The sequence below is a fragment of the Cervus elaphus genome, chromosome 13 (assembly GCF_910594005.1).
Source record: "Cervus elaphus chromosome 13, mCerEla1.1, whole genome shotgun sequence".
Lineage (NCBI taxonomy): Eukaryota > Metazoa > Chordata > Mammalia > Artiodactyla > Cervidae > Cervus > Cervus elaphus.
Window position 1 is genome coordinate 26,179,285 of NC_057827.1, and position 27,564 is coordinate 26,206,848.

The 27,564-nt window shown below is 42.8% G+C and overlaps 1 protein-coding gene across 4 annotated transcripts in view; it reads left to right on the forward strand.

The window, feature by feature from the left end:
* Positions 1-27,564, forward strand: part of PDE8A (phosphodiesterase 8A) — a 146,179-nt gene that overhangs the window by 79,507 nt on the left and 39,108 nt on the right. For all 4 annotated transcript variants that reach the window (XM_043922612.1, XM_043922611.1, XM_043922613.1 and 1 more), the window contains 3 exons: positions 12,630-12,686; positions 13,363-13,417; positions 26,515-26,603. In XM_043922612.1, coding sequence (XP_043778547.1) covers positions 12,630-12,686; positions 13,363-13,417; positions 26,515-26,603 — 201 coding nt within the window. The remainder of the gene's footprint in view (positions 1-12,629; positions 12,687-13,362; positions 13,418-26,514; positions 26,604-27,564) is intronic.

Consider the following 27,564-nt stretch of genomic DNA (forward strand, 5'->3'; position numbering starts at 1 on the left):
AATGAGTCAGCTCTTCACATCAGGTGCCCAAAGTATTGGAGTTTCAGCTTCAACATCAGTCCTTCCATTGAATATTCAGGACTGATTTCCTTTAGAATGGACTGGTTCTTCTTGCAGTCCAAGGGACTCTCAAGAGTCTTCTCCAACACCACGGTTCAAAAGCATCAATTTTTCTGTGTTCAGCTTTCTTTATAGTCCAACTCTCACATCCCTACATGACTACTGGGAAAACCATAGCCTTGACTAGACAGACCTTTGTTGGCAAAGTAATGTCTCTGCTTTTTAATATGCTGTCTAGGTTGGTCATAACTTTCCTTCCAAGGAGTAAGCGTATTTTAATTTCATGGCTGCAATCACCATCCGCAGTGATTTTGGAGCCCCCCAAAAGTAAAGTCTGCCACTGTTTTCCCATCTATTTGCCATGAAGTGTTGGGGCTGGGTGTTAATTTTAGGGATGTTTAAATCTTGGCTTTTAGGAGCTAGAAAATATTAAAAGCTAAATATTAAGGTAACGGTTTAAAAACTGAGCTGACAAGAAATTGACATCCCATCAGAAGGCTGTTTACAGGTACATGGTGACTTCTGTGTACTTGAGAATTCACCTGTCAGGAGGTCAGACAAGGTGGCTTTCACCTTGGTGTGATCCACGTCTGTTAAAACTTGCCCCCGGCCTTGGTCTCAGGCCTGCTGTGCTGCCTGCGTCGCTTTCCTGTTACTGTCGGGTTGATGTCAGTTAGCCATTGTCCCTGGAGCCATATCTGTCGGACTTGCCATCTGGCAGTGCATCCGTGAGGGCAGCAGAGGTGTGGAGGGAGTCCTGACCCCGGGGCCTAGCCTCTGGCCTTCAGGTCACTTTACATCTTCTCTGAGGATGTGTTTTCTCAGCTGTAAATCTGGAATATTTGGTTTCCAAGATCCTTTCTCTTTCAAACATTTGATGGCATTCAGAGGAACGGAAGAAAATGTCTCAGTTACATGGTGCTTATAGTCTTAATGGACTGCTGCGAGGCAGGAGAGGTATCTGAAGAGGGCCAGAGAGCCCAGATAGATGAGGTGAGAGGGGTGAGGCGCTGAGGAAAACCTGGCTTCCTTCATAGTCTTATCCAAGTCCAGACCTAGCCACAGATGTGTGCAGAACACTGACCTTCACACTTATAAACATGGCCTTGCTAGACCGCCCAGGGCTCTAAGGGAAAGATTAAATTGTGGTGGTTATGTTCTGCTTTTTTTTTTTTTTAACTTTTTATTTTCTATGGGAGGATAGCTGATTAACAGTATTGTGGTAGTTTCAGGTGCATAGCAGAGCAACTCAGCCATACGTATACATGTATCCATTCTCCCTGAAACTCCCCTCCCATCCAGGCTGCCACATAAGATTGAGTAGAGTTCCTTGTGCTGTACAGTAGGACCTTGTTGGTTATCCACTTTCTTTCTTTCTTTATTTTGGTTATCCACTTTAAATATATGCTCTACCTTTTTTTTTTTTTTACTATGGAATACAAAAGTAGGAAGTCAAGAAACACCTGCAGTAACTTGCAAATTTGACCTTGGAGTACAGAATGAAGCAGGGCAAAGGCTAACAGAGTTTTGCCAAGAGACTGCACTGGTCCTACCAAACACCCTCTTCAAACAGCACAAGAGAAGAAGACTCTACACATGGACATCACCAGATGGTCAGTACCGAAATCAGATTGATTATATTCTTTGTAGCCAACGATGGAGAAGCTCTATACAGTAAGCAAAAACAAGACCAGGAGCTCACTGTGGCTCAGATCATGAACTCCTTATTGCCAAATTCAGACTTAAATTGAAAAAAGTAGGGAAAACCACTAGACCATACAGGTATGACCTAAATCAAATCCCTTACCATTATACAGTAAAAGTGACAAATACATTCAGGGGATTAGATCTGATAGAGTGCCTGAAGAACTATAGACGGAGGTTCGTGACATTGTACAGGAGACAGGGATCAAGACCATCCCCAAGAAAAAGAATTACAAAAAAGCAAAATGGTTGTCTGAGGACGCCTTACAAATAGCTGTGAAAAGAAGTGAAAAGCAAAGGAGAAAAGGAAAGATACACCCATCTGAATGCAGCATTCCAAAAAAGAGCAAGGAGAGATAAGAAACCCTTCCTCAGCCATCAGTGCAAAGAAATAGAGGAAAACAATAGAATGGGAAAGACTAGAGATCTCTTCAAGAAAATGAGAGATACCAAGGGAACATTTCATGCAAAGATGGGCACAATAAAGGACAGAAATGGTGTGGACCTAACAGAAGCAGAAGATATTAAGAAGAGGTGGCAAGAATACACAGAAGAACTATATAAAAAAGATCTTCATGACCAGATAATCACAATGGTATGATCGTTCACCTAGAGCCGGACATCCTGGAATGCAAAGTCAAGGGGGCCTTAGGAAGTATCACTACGAACAAAGCTAGTGGAGGTGATGGAATTCCAGTTTAGCTGTTTCAAATCCTAAAAGATGATGCTGTGAAAGTGCTGCACTCAATATGCCAGCAAATTTGGAAAACTCAGCAGTGGCCACAGGACTGGAAAAGGTCAGTTTTCATTCCAGTGCCAAAGAATGTTCAAACTACTGCACAATTGCACTCATCTCACACACTGGTAAAGTAATGCTCAAAATTCTCCAAGTCAGGCTTCAACAGTGCATGAACCGTGAACTTCCAGATGTTCAAGCTGGATTTAGAAAAGGCAGAAGAACCAGAGATCAAATTGCCAACATCTGCTGGATCATTGAAAAAGCAAGAGAGTTCCAGAAAAACATCTATTTCTGCTTTATTGACTGTGCTAAAGCCTTTGACTGTGGATCACAACAAACTGCAAAATTCTTTAAGAGACAGGAATACCAGACCACTTGACCTGCCTACCTGAGAAATCTGTATGCAAGTCAGGAAGCAACAGTTAGAACTGGACATGGAACAACAGACTGGTACCAAATCGGGGAAGGAGTACATCAAGGCTGTATATTGTCACCCTGCTTATTTAACATACATGCAGAGTACATCATAAGAAATGCTGGGCTGGATGAAGCACAAGTTGGAATGAAGATTGCTGGGAGAAATATCAACAACCTCAGATATGCACATGACACCACCCTTATGGCAGAAAGTGATGAACTAAAGAGCCTCTTGTTGAAAGTGAAAGAGGAGAGTGAAAAAGTTGGCTTAAAACTCAACATTTAGAAAACTAAGATCATGGTCTTTGGTCCCATCACTTTATGGCAAATAGATAGGGAAACAGTGGAAACAGCGGCAGACTTTATATTTTGGGGCTTCTAAATCACTGCATATGGTGACTGCAGCCATGAAATTAAAAGATGCTTGCTTCTTGGAAGAAAAGTTATAGCCAATCTAGACAGCATATTAAAAAGTAGAAACATTGCCATCAAAGGTCCATCTAGTCAAGGCTATGGTTTTTCCAGTGGTCATGTGTGGATGTGAGAGTTGGACTATGAGATAGCTGAGCACCGAAGAATTGATGCTTTTGTACTATGGTGTTGGAGAAGACTCTTGAGAGTCCCTTGGACTGCAAGGAGATCCAACCAGTCCATCCTAAAGGAAATCAGTCCTGAATATTCACTGGAAGGACTGATACTAAAGCTCCAATATTTTGGCCACGTGATACAAAGAACTGACTCATTTGAAAAGGCCCTGATGCTGGGAAAGATTGAAGGCAAGAGGAGAAGGGGATGACAGAGGATGAGATGGTTGGATGGCATCACCAACTCAATGGACAGGAGTTTGAGCTAACTCCAGGAGATGGTGAACGACAGGGAAACCTGGCGTGCTGCAGTCTGTGGGGTTGCAAAGAGTCAGACACTACTGAGTGACTGAACTGAACTGAACTGAAAAATACACATAAGGCTTCCCTCATAAAGAATCTGCCTGCCAGTGGAGGAAGCACAGGTTCCAGATCCCTGGGAGTCAGTAAGATCCCCTGGAGGAGATGACAACCCACTTCATTTTCTTGCCTGGGAAAATCCCATGGACAGAGGAGCCTGGTGGGCTACAGTCCATGGGGTCACAGAAGAGTCGGACACAACTTAGTGAATAAACAACAACAAATATATATAACATGCAATTATGCTCCACTTTTTGAGGTGGGAAAATGTTCTGTTTTTACACATTTTGGGAATGGAATCTTCCAGACCCAGGAATTGAACCCGGGTCTCTCACTTTGCAGGCAGATTTTGCAGGCAGATTCTTTACCATCTGAGCCACCAGGGAAGCCCTCTAAACAAATAGGGTAACTTATTCAGCAAATTTTTATTGATATATAAATGTACAGTTTTACAGTTTGAAAATAGAGAAGGTGACTTGGGTTGCTTCCTATGTGGTTTTAGAGACGCACAGACTGCCATTTGTGCATGTCCTCTCCAAGTCCCCACCACCATCTGTCCAGCCTCTTCTGGGGGTTAGGGGTCCCAAGGGGCAGTCCTGAGTTTCAGAAGTTCTCCTCCATGTTGAGCCCAGCTTTGTCCATATTTGGCCCAAGGGTCACTAGAACAGTTCTAATCCCTTTCCCCCACTTCCCAACATTTGAGGGCAGGAACGGTCTTTTTGGGGTGGACGCATCCTCACTGTTGTCACAAAGTGTGGTCTCATATTCCAGTCCCAAAAAGAGGGTCTCTTCTCAGTTCCTTCCTCTAATCAGGAGCTCTTGTCAGCCTGGCTCCAGAACTGAAAAGCCCACAGGTTTGGGAGGACGAGTGTGGAGCAAGCAGAGCAATGTTCCCCTCTGTGTTGGCTGGAGAGCTGACCTCTACACACGCACCCCAGTCACATTCCCTTCCTGATGACTGTGTCACAGCCCCGTCGAGAATCTGGAGTCTCTCTCACTAGCTGTTTTCTACCACATTGTATTTGTCTTGTTGGCTGAGGATTTGCAAGGGGGAGGGACCCTTGTGCCACATGTAAGGAGTTTTCTAGAGGCAAGAGTGGGCCTTGATTTATCTTGCTGGTCAGTTTCATCTCCATTCTGCCCCTTACTGGTTTATGTCCCTTGAGATCATCCCTTTAAGGGGGCCTGCCCACTTTGGACTGTCCCTTCAAGGACTCGCTCCAGGATCTCCCTCCTGAACCTACTCTCCACTTACATGTCTCATAAGACCTTAGCCCTGGCGGAGCTCTGTCTGTCCTTTGATCTTCCTTTTGGGACACCTGATCAACACCCCTGAGTAGGGTTTTTCGTCAGTTGCTGACTTTTCTCAGCAGTCGTGGTTGCCACCTGGAGAGTGAAGTAGGAGATGGACAGGGCAGAGGCCAGCCAGCCCACTGAGGCCAGGGCCCCCTCCCAACTTCTCATGGCGACAGAAGCTGACCACAGCCATTAGCAAACCAAGATAAGATGACAGATGTGTCAAAAGTCCGGAGACGGAGAAGGACAGGTTCCCTGCCAAGTCTCTTGTGCTGTGGGGACTAGTACAGGAGCCTGTTCCGGGAATGTCCTCTGCAGCTGAAATCCCAGGCCCTAGAGGAAGGAAGAGGGAAGAAGCTAGCTTCACTCCAGCTGCGTACCTCTGAGCCTGCTGCTGGAGCCACACCAACCAGAGCCGAGCATCTACATCCCCTGGAATTGCTTTCTACATCCCCTGGAAACACAGGACAGGGAGCAGAGGGAGGCAGACAAAGATATGGTTTCTCCTGCCGTGTTTAAGAAGGGTGGAGGCGTGAGGAGCCTGACATCAGTCTTTCACCTACTGCAGTATCAAAGCAGCAAACTGCGTTAATTCTCAATGTAGAGAAGGAGAGAGCGAGTAGGCCAGGAGGCCGCTGTGTGTAGCAGACCCATGCACACCTGCTGGCGGCGTGCTCTGAGCGTGAACCTGCTCCCATTGACTGCTCTGCAGGCCCAGACCTAAGAGGAGGATGGCTGCTAACGCCCAGGGAGACGCCTCGGACCCTTCCTGCTACAGATACGCTGCCTGGTTGATGACGCTCCAGTTCAAGAACAAAGATGGGGCCCTGTAAAAAGCTGCCAAGTAATGGAGGGGGAAAGAACAGCATTAAAGACTAAGAAAATTATTTTCTATAAGCAACTGAAGGGACTTCCCTGGTGGTCCAGTGGCTAAGACTTTGTGCTCCTAATGCAGGGGGCCCGGGTTCCATCCCTGGTCAGGGTACTAGATCCCACATGCTGCAACTAAGAGTTTTCAGGTGACACCTAAAGATCCAGCATGACAGCTGAGACCTAGCACAGCCAAATAAATAAATATATATTTTTGAAAGCTGCCACAAAACCCCGCCAAAGAACCTTTTAGAAGACATATGCTTAGTGTCCTCAGAAGAAATGAAGAAATACTCCTCTGTGCAACAGGAGCAGGGCACTGTAATGAAAGGGGAGACTTTTATAAAAGGAGATAGGGGAAATAAAGCACCACACAGAAACCCCACATACATGGACAGAATGTTCTGTGATGAGTGTAGAAGCGAGACTGCACTCAGAGTGCTGGATGCTTTCATAACCATCTCTGCATTTACCATGGTCTGAAGATCATCCTTTATTTACTACTGTAAATTCCATTCTTGTCCTTGTGAACCTCATTCCCCATGGCAGAGGGAACAGTGTCAAAGTACACATGATGGAGTTGTGCTTTTGTAAAATTTAACTCATGGAAAGGCTTTGCTGTATTCTTATAGTGAGCCTCCAGCTTGTGGCCTTTCTCTAGTTTCAAGACCATCATCAGAATTACTTGTAGTTTCCTGGTGCATCTTGACACTGGTAGTTGCCCGCCCCACTCCCATCCCTCCATACCCATTTCTACTCTTTTCTTTTCTTCTTTTGGCCATCCTGTGGGACATGTGAGATCTTAGTTCCCTGACCAGGGATCGAACCCACGCCTCCTGCAATGAAAGTGCAGAATCTTAATCACTGGACCACCAGTGAAATCCCTACTCTTTTCTTAATAGTAGAATTTCTAGTGTTTCGGTGGGAAGACAACCACCTAGAACATACACTGCACCCCCTGGCTTTTCTTGCTGCTGGTCAGTGGGCATGTCACATGCATTTTCTGGAAAGTGTCCATGAAGGGAGAAGGCAGGCACTTCTTACTATTCTCTAGATTATGGCTAGAGCTTGGCATCTGTCTTGGATTATGGGAAGAAACCAAGACAGGAGAAGCCAGGTTCCTGATGTTGCAAAGTGCCATAGCAGCTTGGATTCCCTGCCTCTGCACATCTTTCATGTGGGAGCTGAGTCCTGTTGAAGCCGCTTTCTCTGGAGTTTCCTGTTGCGCACAGCCGAGTCGGACACGAGGGTCACGCCAGGGAGCCTGGCTCTGGGGCTCCCCGTGTGCTCGCGAGGCCTTCAGAGTGCCATGCTGTGGACTCACGCCCCGTCTTTTTTCTGACTTCTTGAAGTCATCCTTCCTTACATCTGGGGGTACATCTTGATGGCACCATGTCATCTCTTTCTTGGTTTTCATGAATTCTAAAGGAAAGAGGCTTAGTTTTCAATCTAGATTCCTGACATTTCTATTTCCTGGTCAGTTCTTCTTTCTTATGGACCAGAAAAAACCTAGAATACACTCCTACCTTTTTTTAAATTTATTTTTTTAATTGAAAGATAATTGTTTTACAGAATTTTGTTGTTTTCTGTCAAACATCAACATGAGTCAGCTATAGGTGTACATATGTCCCCTCCCTCTTGAACCTCCCTCCCATCTCCCTCCCCATCCCACCTCTCTCCGTTGATACAGAGCCCCAGTTTGAGTTCTCTGAGACATGCAGCAAATTCCCATTGGCTATCTATTTTACATATGGTAATGTAAGTCTTCATATTACTCTCTCCATACATCTCATCCTCTCTTCCCTTCTCCCCATGTCCATAAGTGTTCTCTGTTTCTCCACTGCTGCCTTGCAAATAAATTCATCAGTACCATCTTTCTAGATTGCATATATATGTGTTAGTATACAATGTTTCTCTTTGTCTTTCTGACTGACTTCAGTCTGTATAATAGGCTCTAGGTTCATCCACCTCATTAGAATTGACTCAATTGTGTTCATTTTTATGGCTGAGTAATATTCCATTGTATTTATGTTCTATGACTTCTTTATCCTTTCATCTGTTGATGGATATCAAGGTTGCTTCCATGTTCTAGCTATTGTAAATAGTGCTGCAGTGAACATTGGGGTACATGTGTCTTTTTCAATTTCAGTTTCCTCAGGGTATATGCCTAGGAGTGGGATTGCTGGGTCATATGGTGGTTTTATTCCCAATTTTTTAAGGAATCTCCATACCGTCCTGCATAGTGGCTGTATCAATTTATATTCCCACCAACTGTGCAAGAGCGTTTCCTTTTCTCCACATGCTTTCCAGCATTTATTGTTTGTAGACTTTTTGATGATGACCGTTCTGACCAGTTTGAGGTGATACCTCATTGTAGTTTTGATGTGCATCTCACTGATAATAAGCGATGTTGAGCATCTTTTCCTGTGTTTGTTAGCCATCTGTATGTCTTTGAAGAAATGTCTGTTTAGGTCTTTTTCCCAGTTTTTGATTGGGTTTTTTTTTTTCTGGTATTGAGTTGTATGAGCTGCTTGTGTATTTTGGAAATTAATCCTTTGTCAATCTTTTCATTTGCTATTGCTTTCTCCCATTCTGAGGGGAGTCTTTTCATCTTGTTTATCATTTCCTTTTCTGTGCAAAAGCTTTTAAGTTTAACTAGGTCCCACTTGTTTTGTTTTTATTTCCATTACTCTAGGAGCTGGGGTAAAGAATCTACTTGCAGTGCAGGAGACCCTGGTTTGATTCCTGGGTTGGGAAGATCTCCTGGAGAAGGGATAGGCTACACACACTCCAGTATTCTTGGTCTTGCCTTGTGGCTCAGCTGGTAAAGAATCTGCCTGCAATACAGGAGACCTGGGTTTGATCCCTGGTTTGGGAAGATACCCTGGAGGGAAAGGCTACCCACTCCAGTATTCTGGCCTGGGGAATTCCATGGATTGTATAGTCCGTGGGGTCACAAAGAGTCAGACACAACTGAGCAGCTTTCAGTCTTTCAGGAGGTGGGTCATAGAGGATCTTGCTTTGATTTATGTCATCAAGTGTTCTGCCTATGTTTTCCTCTATGAGTTTTATAGTTTCTTACATTTAGGTCTTTAATCCATTTTGAGTTTATCTTTGTGTATGGTGTTAGAAAGTGTTCTAATTTTATTCTTTTACCTGTAGCTGTCCAGTTTTCCCAGCACCACTTATTGAAGACGCTATCTTTGCTCCATTGTATATTCTTGCCTCCTTTGTCAAAAATAAGGTACCTGTAGGTGTGTGGGTTTATTTCTGGGTTTTCTGTCTTGCTCCATTGGTCTGTATTTCTGTTTTGTGCCAGTACCACACTGTCTTGATGACTGTAGCTTTGTAATATAATCTGAAATCAGGAAGGTTGATTTCCTCCAGCTCCATTCTTCTTTCTCAAAACAGCTTTGGCTATTCAGGGTCTTCTGTGTTTCCATATGAATTATGAAATTTTTTGTTCTAGTTCTGTGAAAAATGAAATTGGTAGTTTAATAGGGATTGCACTGAATCTGTACATTGCATTTGGCAGTATAGTCATTTTCACAATATTGATTCTTCCTACCCGGGAACATGGAGTATCTCTCCATCTGTTTATGTCATCTTTGATTTCTTTCATTAGTGTCTGATAATTTTCTGTATATAGTTCTTTTGTTTCCTTAGGTAGGTTTATTCCTAGATATTTTATTCTTTTTGTTGCATTGGTGAATGGGATTGATACCTTAACTTCTCTTTCTGATTTTTCATTGTTAGTATATAGGGATGCAAGTGATTTCTGTGTATTGATTTTGTATCCTGCAACTTTGCTAAATTCACTGATTAGCTCTAGTAGTTTTCTGATAGTATCTTCAGGGCTTTCTATGTATAATATCTCATCATCTGCAAACAATGAGAGCTTTACTTCTTTTCCAATCTGGATTCCTTTTATTTCTTTTTCTTCTCTGATTGCTGTAGCTAGGACTTTCAAAACTATGTTGAATAATAGTGGTGAGAGTGGACACCACCCCTGCCTTTTCATACAGTGTTAGACCTCCTTTGGAGGGATGGGCTTGTCTCTGGGAAACAGTCTTTCCTCCCACTTTGTCCTCAGCCCCATGTCCCTTATCCCTGTGTCCTGACCTGCTTACTGAGGTCATCTGTGTGGTTGCCTACCTGCTCTGTTAGCACTCAGATCTCTGTTTCTCCTGTAAAAAGACATGAGCTGGTTTGAGGTAGCTGGTGGCATACTTCAAAGTTGCCATTTCTCCCTCTAAATCTTCATGATATGATAGAAATATAAACAGATGAACAACTAGAAATGTCCTAAGAAGCCATGGAACTACTATTTGTGAGTCCACATCTTTCATTCCCTGTTTAAGGTTAGTGCTGGGGTGAGTATCAGCCAGCAGGTTTGAAAAGTGGCTGGGGCCCGGCTGTGTGAGTGTCTGCCATGCCACTTATGCTTCTGAGCTCACACAGCCCTTTCCATGTCTTCTGCTCCAGGAAGGTAAGCTCGGCTCTGTTCCAGGCAGGCAACCACGATGGAACTGGGGCCTGGTCAGCAGGCCCTCCAGTGACCTCCCTGAGAGAGCCATGCAAGGAGCGCCCTTCAAGTTGGTTCCCTCTGGAGATGCTAGGCAGAAATGGAAGCTATAGGACTAGAGTGGACACTGGGGAAAGCAAAAGTGTTGACAGAGAGTGTGTATGTGTTATGAGCCGTGTGGCCCATGAGAGAGACTGGCCTTTCCCTGGAGATGGAGAAGCGTCTCCATCCCTGAGCAGCTTCCCAACCCCAGAGCTACTCTGCATATACTGTTTGGATTCTAAGCCTTGCTCCTCCTGAGCTCCAGAAGAAAACTTAGCCTCAATACCCTGAGGCAGGGGTAGGCACAGGGGAACACAGGCAGGCCCATTCATTTATGTATTGTGTGTGCCTGCTCTCATGCTTCAGGGGCAGGATTGAGTACTTGTGACAGAGTCCATATGACATGAAAAGCCTAAAATACTTACTGTCTGGCCCTCTGCAGAAAAATTTTGCCCAAACTGAGGCATCCTTTGCATATGATGACTTGACTTTTCCCTTACACAGCTGGAATGGTTATGTTCTGTGTCATCCTCGGGACAGTGGAGAAATAGTCACGTCAGTCATTTTCTGTATTCTGTGATTCAGAAGTGACACAAGTGATTCTTTTTTTTTTTCTCACAAGTGATTCTTGAACCAGCAGAACTGAAGTTAAGCAGTGAGTCTTGACTCTTCTCTGTCCCATCGTGGACACATCCTCCAAGGGCCAGCTTGCTTCTGTCTTGACAGGGGGAGTCCAAATCCAGCCCTCTGCATACCTTTCCATCTGCAGTCACCCTCTTATGTGCATCTCTTCCTTCCAGGCCAGAGGCCAAGTTCCTCCCCCTTCCTGTGGCCTGGCTTTTCTTCTCCAGAGAGTCCTTCTCTTTCCTGCAGTGTAGGGTGGGTCAAAGCCATTGCACATCTCAGTGGGAAGTTTATATTGCTTCTGCTCTTCTCCATCATGTTTATCTCTGCCCTCTCTCATCTCTTGGCTGAATTTTCATTCCCCATGGCTTCCTTGGGAGCTGCTTCTCCAGAAGGGTTAAATTCAGTCCCTTTGGCAGCCTCATTGCTGTTTAGTTGTTAAGTCTTGTCCAACTCTTTGCAACACCATGGACTATAGCACAGTCTTCCCCATGGACCCCATGAATAGCCAAGTTTCCCTGTCCTTCACTATCTCCCAGAGTTTACTCAAACTCATGTACATTGCGTCAGTGACACCATGCAACCACCTCATCCTCTGTCATCCTTTTCTCCTCCTGCCCTTAATCTTTCCCAGCATCAAGGTCCTTATCAGTGAGTTGGCTCTTCACATCAGGTGGCCAAAGCATTGGAACTTCAGCTTCATCATCAGTCCTTCCAGTGAATATTCAGAGTTGATTTCCTTCAGTAGTGACTGGTTTGATCTCCTTGCCATCCAAGGGCGGCCTCATACTCCTTGGGTAACTTCAGTAGAGCAGTGTCTTCTGCTTTTCTCCGTCAGTCTTCTGTCCTTAATTTTTCCTGTCAGGTTTGATTCTCCTCTTTCTGATGGATAAGAATATTTTGCATTTCTGAGTTTTAAATATTTATTGTTACTGTTTTGCCTGCATCCTGCTTGGGAGCCCTTCTCTGCACTGCTTAGAATGCAGTGGCGATCTGGCCCTCGGGCTGCCTCACCCCCACTGTAATGGTCGCCATCCGCTGGCTGTGATACATGCAGACCTGCATCTTCCTTTGATAGGAAGAGACGAGTGGCCCTTCTCATGTAAGGGAGATTCCCCAGGTACGGAAGACTCTCCACCTGAAGTAGCTCAGACCAGAACAAGTAGAAGGCACATCATCAGAGCTGGCTGCAGTCTTCATGCTCCGTAATTGTGAGGGTCACCATGGGCCACTGGTTAGCAGTTTGTCCCCTGAAGAAAGAAAGGTCAGGTTAGTCAAGAAGGTTTCTCCAGAGTGTGGAGGGGTCTTTCGCTCTCCCCCAACTTTAACTGTCCTACCAAAATTTAGGTTTAGGTGTGTTTAGTTTTTAAAGAATTGCTTTAAATTTATTTTAAAACTTTTTTTAAAGGTCTATCAGATCATCAAAACTCTCAGAAAACACCGTTATTATTGGTGTAGTACGCAGGTAAGATGTTTTTCTTTTTTAAGTGTTGAAATTCAGATGTCAGTGTAATGTGTGTTCTTAACAGAGGCCTGAATTACAGCTTGTGGCCTGTGACAGGCATCACCCTTTCTAGTTTGGCCTTTTCCTCTTTCTTATTTTCTTTCATTTTGGCAGTTAAATTCATGGCTGGAGTTTGTACTTTAACACTAGTGTTTTGTGATTTTGGACTGTCTTTCACTTTAGAAAAGGGCCAACCAAGGGAGAATGCCATTCCTGAAGTATGAATGTTTTCCGGATATATTTCTTAGGGACTTCTAACTCCAAATATCTATGAGAATTTACATTATACATAATTGGGGGGAAGCTTATATTTCATTTTAAAATGGGAGGTAAGAAAAGAATAAAAATAATTCAGTTTAAAATTTATACATATCATATAGCTACGTGCTCACTCTTGTGTTCTGGCTCTTAGTGTAATCTCTATATTTCAAGCATTTGTATCTATTGTCAAAAAGCCAGTGTGAAACTAAAACAGAAAATTGTTTTAACTTTGTACATTTGATTTGTACGTTAATCTAATTCATCTAAAAGTATTCATTATATGCCAATGATAATATTATATAAATTAGTAATTAAAGATGTGAGATGTAACTGATTAGAAAAAACTGTCTCTAACCGTTTACTTGTCCTTTTAAAGGGTGGATAGAGAAGAGTCATGTGTAATGTCCCTCATTGCTGCTGGCTTCACAAGGGTATGTACTCACTTCTTTGTTATGCAAGTATAATTCAGCATGACAAATTATTTTATCTCAGCTTTAGAGCCTGGCAATAGTTTTGAATTAATTTGAAAAAGAAAACTCATCCTTGTGCTGTGTTATAGTTTGATTTAATTTTATAATCTGGTAATCTGATAATCCACAACACTTTGCTTTCTCAGTTGCTCAAAACTATGCCTGCTAAATGCATCTAAACATAAAAACATCTCCTTCAATGGCTTACTCGTGAGTTAAAAGCTGTACCACAGGATGTGTTGTCATAAAGCTCACAGACATACCTGCAACTTTAAAGCCAACTCAAGGATTCTGGAAGTAAGACCTACACAACATGGCTCCATTTCTTTCCACCCCTGGCTCTAATCTCTTGGTTTCCCTTAAGTCAAAAAGCTTATGCAGGCTTTGGTCAGCTAGTTGCTAGTGAGCCTTGGGAATCATGGTGGAGAGCTCACATAAGACTGATCATTGGGCAGACTTGTAGCCCAAATATCAGTGAGGTCATGGAGAAACCTCACCCCTTGATTCTGGCTGGTAGCACTCCCAAGTATCTGGAAGAAGCAAATACGCATCCTCCCAGAGGGAGATTCCTTCTTCTTCAGCCTCGGAGAGTCTCTGCAAATAATCATTCAAGGGCAGCAGGCAGCCCTCAGTCAGCATTAACCTGTCCACAAGGAAACACAGCATTCCAAGTGGGAACTAGCAGGGGGGAGAGGCAGTGGGAGCAGGCCCTCACAGTTCTCAGAAATTACAATTGTCAGATAAAATCGTGAAATGATTATGCTTATTATATGTAAAGAGACAAAGATAGGACAAGCTTGGAAATATCTTCAAGGAATAGGAAGCTATAAAAAGTGATGTAGCAAATTTTAAACATAACATAATTGGATTTTGAGAAATGCACATATGATAACTGAAAATTTTAAAACTTAGTAGGTCAGAAGAGATTATCCAGCATGTGGCACAAAGATCCAAAAACAGAAAATAAGTTAGAGAAGTTTAGAAAAGTGGAGGATAGAGTGGATGGTTTAGCATCTGCATAACTGGAGTTCTGGAAGAATAGGAGAGAGAATGGGGCGTTATATTTGAAGAGAATTTTCCAGAACTGATGGAAGACTATAATCCACAGATTCCAAAATTCCAAAGTAGAATAAATAAAAAGAGAACATACCATAGTGAAAAAACAAACAAAATAAAGAGACAATATTAAACTTAGTCAGAGGGAAAAAAATTAGAACAGCAGACTAACAGCTGGCTTCGTGGCAGCAGTAGGTTGATGTTAGGAAACAGTGGAATAGTGTTTTCAATGTGATAAAAGAAAATAACTGCCTTCCTAGAGTGTTGTACCTAGAATGTGCTCAGTTGCTAAGTTCAGTTGCTCAGTCATATCTGACTGTTTGCGACCCCATGGACTGTAGCCTGCCAGGCTCCTCTGTGCATGGGATTTCCTAGGCAAGAATAACTAGAATGGATTGTGTCTCCTGCATTGGCAGGCAAATTCTTTACCACCGTGCCCCCTGGGATCCCTTATACCTAGCATAAATACTTCCAAAAATGAAGGTGAAATCAAGACTTTCAGAAATATGAAAATGACACAAATTGTAACTAGCAGATTCTCAAAGGAAAATTCTGAAGGATGTGCTTAAAGCAGAAGCAAGATGAGTCCTAAATCCCAAGTGGGAGGCCTGAAAGGTAAGAACGAGTAAGGAGCAAGAAACTGTGAATGTGGGCTGAACACAAACACTTTTGTTGTTGTTCAGTCGCTCAGTCGTGTCCGACTCTTCGAGACCCCATGGACTGCAGCACACCAGGCTTCCCTGTCCTTCACCATCTCCCGGAGTTTGCTCAAACTCATGTTCATTGAGTTGGTGATGCTGTCTGGCCCTCTCATCCTCTGCCGCTTCCTTCTCCTTTTGCCTTCAATCTTTCCCAGCACCAGCATCTTTTCCTATTATGTAAAGCAGTAATAACAGTGTCTCACCTGATTAGAGATCACAGATGGAAAAGGATCATAACCTGAGAGTCCCACACCAGCCAAGTGATTGTTCACCCTTCAGGGCACAAGAGGTATTCCTTTGGGCATTATATTAATACATAAAACTCAGAGATGTATTTCCCCAGAAGCCTTGTCTGAGGAAAAGAATTAAATAAGGACTTCAACCATTCAACAAATGAAGTAGAACGGAACTCTTAAGATGAGGGAGAAAGTAGTGGAGAGAGTGGTGTGTTTACATAATACACATTTGTGTGTGTGTGTGTAATGTAGAATATGTATTTTTATATGTGATTATATAACATCCAATAATACCTCAGCATTTAAATTCTAGGGTATCTAAGCACACCCTGCCCTAGGTGTCTTCAAGGTTTCAGGGCACAAAGTGGAAATAAATGCATTCTTGTGGCTCATCTAGCAAACAGGGAAGTGGGTGGGCAGTGAAAGTATTCTGAAGTTTTCTTCTTTGTGGGAAATGTGCAGACTAGAGCACTGCTCATGGGAGACTTTGTTCTGGAATGAATTGGTATCTTGTTTTCAAATAATAGTAAAGAAATCTATGTCTGCTTTTGAGATCAGTGAAAAGGAAAGTAATCAATAATAGAAGAGTTTAAGAAAATTTCTGGGGGCTTTCCTGGTGGCTCAGTGGTAAAGAATCCACCTGCCTAAATAAAATACATTAATTTATTATTAAATAAATTTATTTAATAATCTAAATAAATCTACTTAGGTTATTAAAATGATCTAATAAATTTTAGACTCTTATTACATAGTTTTGTGGTTCAAACCCAGGAGACATTGGTTTGATCCCTGGTCCCTGAAGATTCCACATGCCCTGGAGCAGAGCAGCTAAGCCCGTGAGCCACCAGTACTGAGCCTGTGCTGTAGAGCCTGGGAGCTGCAACCACTGAAGCCCGCATACCCTAGAGCCCGTGCTCTACAGTGAGAAGCCTGCTCACCACAGCTAGAGGGTAGCCCCTGCTTGTCACAGCTTGTGACAGAAAAGCCCTCATAGCAACGAAGATCCAGCATAGCCAAAAATAGTTTTTAAAAAGAACTGAGTTAATAAAATATGGAGTTTGTGGGAATTCCTTGGTGGTCTGGTGGTTAGGACTCCACACTTCACTTCTGAGGGCCCAAAGTTCAATCCCTGGTCAAGGAACCAAGATCCCTCAAGCCTTGCAGCAACCCCTGCCCAAGAAGTATGGAATTTTTAGCAACTGGATCACACTGGCATATCCAAGGAAGAGGAAACAACAGTGAAATCAGTGATAAACACAGAGTAAGATGGGAGCAAAATCAAGTGCATGAAAATGGGCTGGATTCTCCCATTAAAGGAGAAGCCATTAGACTGGGTTACGAAAGTACAATTATATGTTGTTTATAAGATAGTAATAAAAGGAACTTAATAATAAAGAAAAAGGTAACAAGTAAATGCAAACAAAAGGAACACAGGAATTCCAATATCAACATCAGATATGGTGGAACTTAAGACTTTGTTTTAAATACACATTTTATATACAAATTTTACATTGTTGTTATTATTACATAGTTTTGTGGTTCTCCTTTTTTGATCCCACCCTCCCCAACATTCACATGTGTCAGCACCTGTCCGCATTCCCTGACTTCCAGTTGAACTTGTATGAGAACAGCCATGCTAGCCAGCGTGCAGGTGAGCATCATAAGGATACCAGGTTGGAAGTTGTGGGTCACCTGTTCCCAGCGGATCCTTAGGTCACCCCTCCTTAAACTGCCTAGGGAAGCATTCACATGAGGAAGAAACTTCCCCTGAGAACTCCGAAGTTGCTTGTGTTAGTACTCTTAGGCTACAGAACTGGCCATTCTTAACAAGGACCTTCGATGTTTCTGACTTTCCAGTGAAGCTAGTGAAACTGGGAGGACAGATTATTCATCTTGCCTTAAGTTGTTTGCTTACCTATAGCTGCCATAAACAGTGACAGACTTTATTTTCCTGGGCTCCAGAATCACTGCAGATGGTGACTGTAGCCGTGAAATTAAAAGACGCCCTCTCCTTGGAAGAAATGCTATGACCAACCTAGACAGCATATTAAAAAGCAGAGACATTCCTTTGCTCACAAATGTCTGTCTAGTCAAAGCTATGGTTTTTCCAGTAGTTATGTATGGATGTAAGAGTTGGACTATAAAGAAAGCTGAGTGCCGAAGAATTAATGCTTTTGTACTGTGGTGTTGGAGAAGACTCTTGAGAGGCCCTTGGTCTGCATGGAGATCCAACCAGTCAATCCTAAAGGAAATCAACCCTGAATATTCTTTGGAAGGACTGATGCTGAAGCTGAAGCTCCAATACCATGGCCACCTGATGTGAAGAACTGACTCATTAGACAAGACTGTGGTGCTGGGCAAGATTGAAGGCAGGAGGAGAAGGGGATGACAGAGGATAAGATGGTTGGATGGCATCGCCGACTCAATGGACATGAGTTTGAGCAAGCTCCAGGAGTTGGTGATGGACAGGGAAGCCTGGCATGCTGCAGTCTGTGTGGTCACCAAGAGCTGGACAGCTGAGCAACTGAACTGAACTGATAGCTGCCAGCAGTCATTAAGCTTTTTATTTGTATGAGGTTGTACAAGCAATATTGGAAATACTGTTTAAAATTCTGTGCAAGGAAGTCCATCAGCACAGCTTCATGGACTGCAAAGTATATCCTGGTAGAAAGGCTAGTTAACCATGGGCCTCGTGTTTTCTTAGTACAATTGAGTTATCATTAAACTGTAAAATTCAAAGGTAACTGATGCACACTCTCTCCCTGCCCTCTCACCTGCACTACTTAATCAAGGTATTCCCTGCAGCCTCTGCCAGAATTGTGGTTAAGTGCATGTCTATGAAAAACACTTCATGCAAAAAGCACAGGTTTGAAATAGTCATTTTAGAGGTCTGTGACTTAGGAAATATGGAAGTAGCAGTCTCACCACTTAGTAAGTGACGAATCCAACTAGGTGACCAGTCCTCCGAGACCACGCGAGGTAACTTGTCTTCTCACACAGAGCCCCGTACTCTCAGGTGTCAGAAGGATGCTGAGGTGACAGGGGGCACAGAGAGCAGAGCATTCAGGCCTGGAGGTAAGGTGGTTTTCCCAAGTCTCATGACCGGGAGGCAGTGTGGCCCAGGCTTGAGCCCAGCCCCAGACCTGAAAGCCATCACTGCAGTGAGATCTCTGGATTCATAGGGCAGACAGCTTTTCTGTAGATTGGCCATAGTTCAGGATTCCACAGTGGATGCACACTTGCTTACCTCCTCAGTTGGACTTGGCCTTTGAGCTTTCTGACTAAAATCTCAGAGGTTAGGGAATTTTTTCCCCCTCTTATTTTTTTCAGATATGAAAACACGATAACACACTTACAGGAGACTTGGAAAATACAGAACAAAGTTACATATAGTTCCACGATATAATACAATTTTTTTAAGTAGATTAAATTAAGATTTTTAGTTGTAGTTTCAATATCAAACTCTTAAATTAATAGAATGCATATACAGAGAAGTAGAATCTTATGTAGACCTGAAAAGCACCATGAACCAATTTGAAATAATTATGATTTATTATACAGTTTTCACACAGCAGTAGGATACAAATTCTATTCAAGCTCCCATAGATTATAAACTAGGAGACACTGAAAGATATCCAGGGACATAAGACCAGGTGCAAAAATTTGGTGGTCTAAAGTTATTAAAATCATAGAGTGTGTTCTCTTATCACTGTGGAATTATGTTAGAGATCAATATCAAAAGATATTTGAGAATAACCCAATCCATATATTTTCAAGTGCAGTGTGACTTTACCAAGAGATATCTTTGACTTAGCCATGAAAGCCTCAATAAAGTTAGAAGACTGAAAAAACACAGGGTGATTCAAGATAAGAAAGCATTTAAATGTGAAATTAGTATCAAAATTAGAAATTAATATCAAAGATACCTTAAAAATCCCATGCATTTGGAAATTAAATGTCCACTTTTAAATGATGGGTGTATCTAAGAAGCTATAACAAGGAAAATTAGAAAAATATTTGTATTGGAATAAAAATGAAAAGAGAATTTACCAGAATTTGTTGCATGTACCTGAAGCTGCTCAATGTAATATAATACAGTGTGGAGTCTTGAATAAGGTATGAAAACAAATAATGGACACTAACATAAAATTTTGTGAAATTTAACAAAGTCTGTATTTAGTTAATAATACTGTATCACATGTTAATTTCTTGTTTGTTTGTTTTTTACAATATTGTATTTCTTTATATCCTCAGAATTGGATTAGAAGTTTCAAGCCTCATTCAAAAAAATTGTCTTTAATGTGACTAAGATAAACTTTCTAGACTTTTAGCAGTGCAGTAATACTATATGCCAAAATACATGGAACTGTGTCAAAGTTTTGAGTGAATTTAAATTATAAATCTAGCATTCTATTCATACTAAGTCAAATGTGTGGAATCAAAATGTCATAAATGTTTTAGATAGGCAAAAATTCATGTTTTCTAAAATATATATAATACATACTATTTATGTTTACAAAAGCTTTTTGACTGCACTTGGTACAGGCTTGAGAAAGAACATTTAAAAAAAAAAGATGAGAAATTGGAAAACATAAATTAAATGAAATATGAGCACTGAATATGAAATAGGAAAAGTGAAACCATCTAGATAAAAGATCATCATATAATCCAGTTGTTTTTAAACATATCTGCTCATTAGAAACACATCTGGAGCTTTGGAGGGAAAAAGCAAAACCTGGGCATTTGTATTTTTCAAAAAATTCCAAGATAATTCTGATACACATCTGGATTTTAAAAAGTGATTACAGATTTTCCTATTTAAATGGTAGTTTTAGTGATACAGAATTCTTTTCTGTTGATCAATCATGGTACAATGGTATTAAACAAATAATAGTTACATAATCCCAGTAGTAAAAGATATTTATCAGTTTTCACAATCAATAGTCTGACAAAAAATAAAAGATCATTACAATTGCAAGCCATAATGAAAACATGATTAGCCTAACAATATAAAATAATTTGATACAGTTTGGGGGGTTAAGCAGAGTGATGTGGTAAGTGGAAGTGCATACATGCACATGTTTTCATCTGCCCAGCCAGTCTATGTCTTTTTGTTGGTGCATTTAATCCATTTACATTTGAAGTAAATATTTGTGATCCTATTACCATTTAAATTGTTTTGGGTTTATTTTGTGTAGGTCTTTTCCTTATCTTGTGTTTCCTGCCTAGAGAAGTTCCTGTAGCATTTGTTGTAAAGCTGATTTGGTGGTGCTGAATTCTCTTAACTTTTGCTTGTCTGTAAAGCTTTTGATTTCTCCATCAAATCTGAATGAGAGTCTTGCTGGGTAGAGTATTATATTTGGTTGTAGGTTCTTCTCTCATCATTTTCAATATATCATGCCATTCCCTTCTGGCTTGTAGAGTTTCTGTTGAGAAATCAGCTGATAACCTTACGGGAATCCCCTGTTTTGCTGTTTGTCGTTTTTCTCTTGCTGTTTTAATATTTTATATTTGTCTTTAATCTTTGTTAGTTTGATCACTGTGTTTTGCTGTGCTTGCTCCTCCTTGGGTTCTTCCTGCCTGGGACTCTCTGTGCTTCCTGGATTTGGTTGACTATTTCCTTTCCCATGGTAGGGAAGTTTTCAGCTATTATCTCTTCAAATATTTTCTCGGGTCCTTTCTCTCATCTCCTTCTGGGACCCCTAAAATGCAAATGTTCTTGCATTTAATGCTGTCCCAGAGGTCCCTTAGGCTATCTTCATTTTTTTTTTTTTCATTCTTATTTCTATATTCTGTTCTGCATCAGTGATTTCCACCATTCTGTCTCCAGGTCACTTATCCTTATCTGTTCTGCCTCAGTTATTCTGCTATTGATTCCTTCCAGTGTATTCCTTCCTCTCTTTATTCTTTAGTTCTTCTAGGTCTTTGGTAAATGTTTCTTGCTTCTTCTCCATTATTTTTCCAAGATCCTGGATCATCTTTACTATCATTATTCTGAATTTTTTTTTTTCTGGAAAGTTGCCTGTCTCCACTGCATTTATTTGTTTTTGTGGGGTTTTATCTTGTCCCTTCATCTGGGACATAACCTGCTTTTTCACCCTGATTAACTTTCTGTAATATGGTTTTCATTCTAGCCACTATGGGATTGTGGTTCTTCTTCTTATGTCTGCCCTTTGGTGGATGAGGCTAAGAGGCTTGTGTAAGCTTCCTGATGGGAGGGACTGGCATGGGAAAACTGGGTCTTGCTGGTGGGCAGGGCTCAGTAAAGCTTTAATCCAATTATCTGCTGATGGGCGGGGTGATCCCTCCCTATTAGTTTTTTGGCTTGAGGCAACCCAGCCCTGGGGGCTGCAGGCTCTATGGTAGGGTTGATGGCGCCCTCCAAGGGGCCCTTCCAGGACTGCTGCTGCCAGTGCCCCTGTCCCCTCGGTGAGCCACTCACCCCACGCCTCTGCAGGAGACCCTCCAACAGCAACAGGTAGGTTTGGTTCAGTCCCCTGTGAGGTCACTGCATCTTCCCCCTGGCTCGTGGTGTGCACCAGATTTTGTTTGTGTCCTCCAAGAGTGGAGTCTCTGTTTCCCTCTGTCCTGTGGCAGTCCTGTGATCAAATCCTGCAGGCCTTCAAAGTCAGAGTCTCAGGATTCCCGGTCCCTTTGCCAGACCCCCAGTCTGGGAAGCCTGATATGGGGCTCAGAGCCTTCACAGCAGCGGAAGAACTTCTTTGGTATTATTGTTCTCCAGTTTGTGGGTCATCCACTTGGCAGGTATGGGATTTGATTTTATCATGATTGCACCCCTTCTAACTGTCTGACTGGGGCTTCTTCTTTGTCTTTGGATGTGGGGTATCTTTTTTTGGTGGGTTCCAGCATCCTCCTGTTGATGGTTGTTCAGCAGCTAGTTGCAATTTTGGTGCTCTTGCAGGAGGAGATGAGTGCACGTCCTTCTACTTTGCCATCTTGAACCAGAACCTTGAGGTTTGGGTTTGGTGTCTCTCGGCCCTAGTCATGCATTAGAACTCCCTAAGAAGTGTCCCTGAGGAGGCCCTGGTTCTGTTGGTTTGGGCAGGGCCCTGCACCCTGGTGTTATTTTGTAGATTGCAGGGAGTTCTAATGTGCAGCCAGGGACGGAGATGCACTGGGGATGGGGGGCCCGGTGGGCGTGAGGTGCTCTGGGGAGAGGCAGGTTGAGTTGGCTTGGGAGCCAGTGCCCCACCCCTCTCGTGGGCTGGGCTGGGGTGAAGAGACCAGCTGCTGCTCAAGCAGAAGGAACAGCAGCCTGATTCCTGAAGCTCCTTGGGCCTGACGCCCTTCTCTACCCTCCACAACCCTATGGAATCCTCAGGACATGAATGAAACCTGCAGAAGGGTAGGAAAGACAGGATGTTTAGACACAGAGCCAGCAGAGGCAGCAAGGTGGGGAGCAGACAGCAGGAGAAAGATGCGCTGCTTCTGTTAACGTGCACTGGTTTTCTAACCTGAACACCCACCTTTGGGATAAAAATGTTTGGATGCACACATTCACACCCAGTGAAAACTCTGGCCACATGCACAGGAGGCTGTGATACACGATACACATGGCTCCCTGTCCCAGGATTTCCCAGAATAGGTGAGGCCCAGCAAGTGCGAGAATAGCTGGGGATCCCTGTCCACCTCAGGTCCCCCACCTCTTGTCTACTGGCGGCACGCTCTGTGCCCCAGAAATCTCGCCACTGTTCCTGCCCTGTCAGCGGTGGGCGCCTGTGCAGATGAGCAGTGTTCTTGGGTGTTCCTGTGGCATCGTGACACTGAGGAGAGAGCTGCAGGGCCAGTGCTCTCTCTTTCTTTTTTTAAATAATTTTATTTATTTATGGCCTTCCTGGGGCTTCAGTGCTACACAGGCTTTTTCTCTAGTCCCAGCGAATGGAGGCTCCTTTCTAGTTGTGGTTCACAGGTTTCTCATTGCAGTGGCTTCTCTTGTTGCAGAGCACAGGCTCTAGGGCACATAGCTTCAGTAGTTGCGGTGTGAGGCTTGGTTGCTCTGTGACATGTGTGCTCTTCCTGGACCAAGAATCAAGCCTGTGTCCCTTGCACTGACAGGTGGGTTCTTAACCACCAAGCCGCCAGGACGTCCCAAGGCCAGCAGTCTTACTCCTCCCAGTTGGTGGGAGCTGGCGGGCATGTCCCCTCTCTGACTTGTGTGGTTAGGAATGGTTGTGTTTGGCCTGCAGGCCTAGGGACCATCATGCCCATGGCCAGCGGGCCTGGCTGTCCCTCCCAGGGGACAGCAGTGACTGCTGTGTGTTCATGCAGCAGTCCGCAGGTGCTGTGCTTTCTTGTGGTCATGGTCAGAGATGCAGGGTGGTCTTGTTTTGCGGGTAAGGAAGAAGGCTCTGGAAGCTTCAGGGCCTCGTAGAGGATCATACAGCTTTAAAAGACATGAACCAAGGGCTGGGCTCTTAGATTACTTGACACACAAACAAGATCACGGTTCCAACAGGGGGATGTCTGCCTTCACTGGTGGTAGAAGGAGCATCACAAGAGGCCCCATGCCCCAGGCTGGTCTGGCTTTGGCTTGTGGATAGTGGCCTGCATATACCCTGCCTCTGAAGCCTCAACTTCCTCGTCACCAGGTAGAATATTATCCATGTGTTGAACAGGTGAAATCAAGAGCATGCCACAGAAACAGGGGCAAGTAAACACAAGTATTACAGCAGAGTGGAATTACATGATAGTACATAGTGACATGTAAGATGTCTTCATGAAATTCTTAATCTGGTAGTGGAATGGGCTCAAGCTTCCCATTTCCATGTGGTCTGCTTTGTTGAGATGTTTTCATCATGTAGAGAATAGTTAGTGTCCGCAGGAGTAGGAGCGCCTGGGGAAGCCGTGGCTCTGCCAGTCCCTCTGCTGTGGAGGATGACCCTTTGTCAGCTTAGCTGAGCTGCTGTTTGATGTTAGTAAAGGGAAATGTTGCCTAGTGGGAATGACCTCTGTGACACAGCTGCGAAGAGGTGTGCAAGTGTGTCTTTGCTCACCGTGAGCTTGTGCAGCTCGAAAGAGGACAACATACTGCTCATCTAAGTGACGAGACTCCGAAAGTTAATATAAATGGGACTTGCGTTAATAAATTTCTTCCTTCTGCGTATTCTAGCCTTTACCAGTGACATGTAGACATCAAAAAATCCTCATAGCTCAAGGCACTGAAAGAAAAGTATTCTTAAGCCCTGGTTTTTTTCCCTTGAGCTTTTTTTTAGTGGAAGAATTTACACTGTTGTGTTAGAACAACACAGAAAAGTGTACATAAAAGTGATTTAGTCATATATATATGCTTTTGCTGTTCTTCAGTTGCTCAGTCATGTCTGACTCTTTGTGACTCCATAGACTGCAGCACGCTACGCTTCCCCATCCTTCACCATCTCCCAGTTTGCTCAGATCTGTGTCCATTGAGCTGGTGATAACATCTAACCTTCTCATCCTCTGCTGCCCCCTTCTTCTTTTGCCTTTAATCTATCCAATAATCAGGATCTTTTCCAATGAGTTGGCTCTTTGCATCAGGTGGCCAAAGTATATACATACATGTATATACTTTTTCAGATTCTCTTCCATTAAAGGTTATTACAAGATACTGAAATGTAGTTTCCTGTGATACCTAGTAGGACCTTGTTTACTTATCTTCCATACAGTAGGGTGTATCTGTTAATCTCAAGCTCCTAATTTATCCATCCCCACATCCCTTCCCCTTTGTAACTATAAGTTTGTTTTCTGTGTCTGAGTTTGTTTCTGTTTTGTGAGTAAATTCATTTGTATATTTTTAGATCCCACATATAGGTGGTATCCTATGATATATTTCTTTTTCTTTTACTTCACTTAGTATGCTGATCTCTGGGTTTATCCATGTTGCCGCAAATGGCATTGTTTCATTTTTTATGGCCAAGTAGTATTCCATTACACACCCCCCCCACACACCCCTTCTGTTTCCATTCCTCTGTCAGTGGACACTTAGGAGGTTGCTTCCATCACACACACACACACACACACACACACACACACACACACACACACCCCTTCTGTATACACACACACACACACACCCCTTCTGTATACACACACACACACACACACACCCCTTCTGTATACACACACACACACCCCCCTTCTGTATACACACACACACACCCCCCTTCTGTATACACACACACACACCCCCCTTCTGTGTACACACACACACACACACACACACACACACACACACACACACACACACACACACACACACACACACACACACACACACACACACACACACACACACACACACACACACACACACACACACACACACACACACACACACACACACACACCCTTCTGTATCCATTCCTCTGTCAGTGGACACTTATCAGCTATTGTAGATCGTGCTGCTATGAACTTGGGGGTGCATGTGTCTTTTTGAATTATAGTTTTCTCTGGATATGCCCAAGAATGGACCCTGTTTTTCCAAATTTCATTTATTGACTACTTAATTGAGATACCATTCATTTTCTATGTAATTCAGCTATTTATTTTAAAGTTGATATAACATTTTTATAGGAGAAATACATAAATAATTATAACATGATTTTCCATTTCTTCATGTCACTTGACAGTGTATCTTGTGCATCATTCCATATAAGTTCACATCCACACCATCACTTGCTGTTTCATTAAATGGTTATACTAGTTTTAAAAAATTATTTTAAAGATTTTTAATTTTATCTTTTTCTCTTTCCAGCAAACACTTTCCTTTTTCTTTCTTTCCTCCTTTCTGCCTTTTTTTCTTTATTGAGGTACAGTTGATCAATTCAGCCACTTAAAGTGTACAATTCAGTGGTTTCTTAATATGTTCTCAGATATGTGCAAGCACTGTATGCTGATTTGGTATTGTAAGTTTTCATCTCATTTCCTGTTTATCATTGAAGATAAATTATTTGTTAGATTTCAGGTACCAAATTGAGAAGTCTGTTGGAAAGCATTATTTTGTATATATGTGTATAATAATTTAAAGGTACACATGTGTTGATCCGCACCATCCCCTTTCTGTTTGTAGAGGTATATAGAAAACCCCAGCCCCATGGCCTGTTACAATGAACTGCTCCAGCTGGAGTTTGGAGAGGTGCGCTCACAGCTGAAACTCAGGTAATTCTGCTGCTTCGGGAAAGCCCACCATACCACCCAGGGTGTGGCTGCAACTGAGGACTTGAGTGTGGACAGCTGGCTCCATTTTGGCTGTTACTGACTTCCTGCTAAAGTAGGGTGGGGTGGTGGGAAAGCACCTCTCCTTGCATAAGACTTTCAGAGTCTGCCTGGATGTCTAACAGATAGGCATGTTAGTGATATGAGACTTAACATCTAAAGATGGGGCTCCAGTGGGGACTTCCCTGGTGATCCAGTATTTAAAATTCAGTACTCTCACTGCCAGGACCCCACGTTTGATCCCTGATGGGGGAACTAAGATCCCACAAGCTGCATGGCACAGCCAAAAAAAAAACGATGGGGCACCAAAATAATAGCAAATAAAAAAGCAGGATGTGAAAATATATATACTGAATTACCTGTTTTGTTTTTTATTTAAAAATTCTTTTTGATATGTACATACATATTTCCGGTAGGTGACATGTTTTCTTCTTTACAATAAACATTTTGTAATTTGCTCTTGCTAAACAGTTGTTTTTTTTTTAACCTGAAAAGAATATAAACCTAGTTCTTTGTAGAATGAGAAAAGCAGCAAAATTAGTAAAATTATCTGAGGTTGACAGAAGTAAAAAAAAAATATCAGTAGCTCTTTCTCATCTTCATTCTCTTCCTTGGGTTCTGTTTGACATTTCCTTTACCAGGATCCAAGAGAGAATGGAATCACTCTGTACACGCTCAGGGGGAGATAAGGGGGCTAGAATTTGGAGTATAAAGATTGGTGGGGACCAGCGCCGGGTACCACATGCGGAGAAGAAAATACTTCATAGACAAATGAAGCGTGAGGTAGCAGAGAAGTGCTGTGAGCAGAGATGTTTCAGGGCTGGTGAGGTCTACAAAAGAGCTCCTTTTTGTTGCCAAACTCTTCAGGGTAGCTTGAGATGGATGTCTGGCCTTGGGCCTGCCC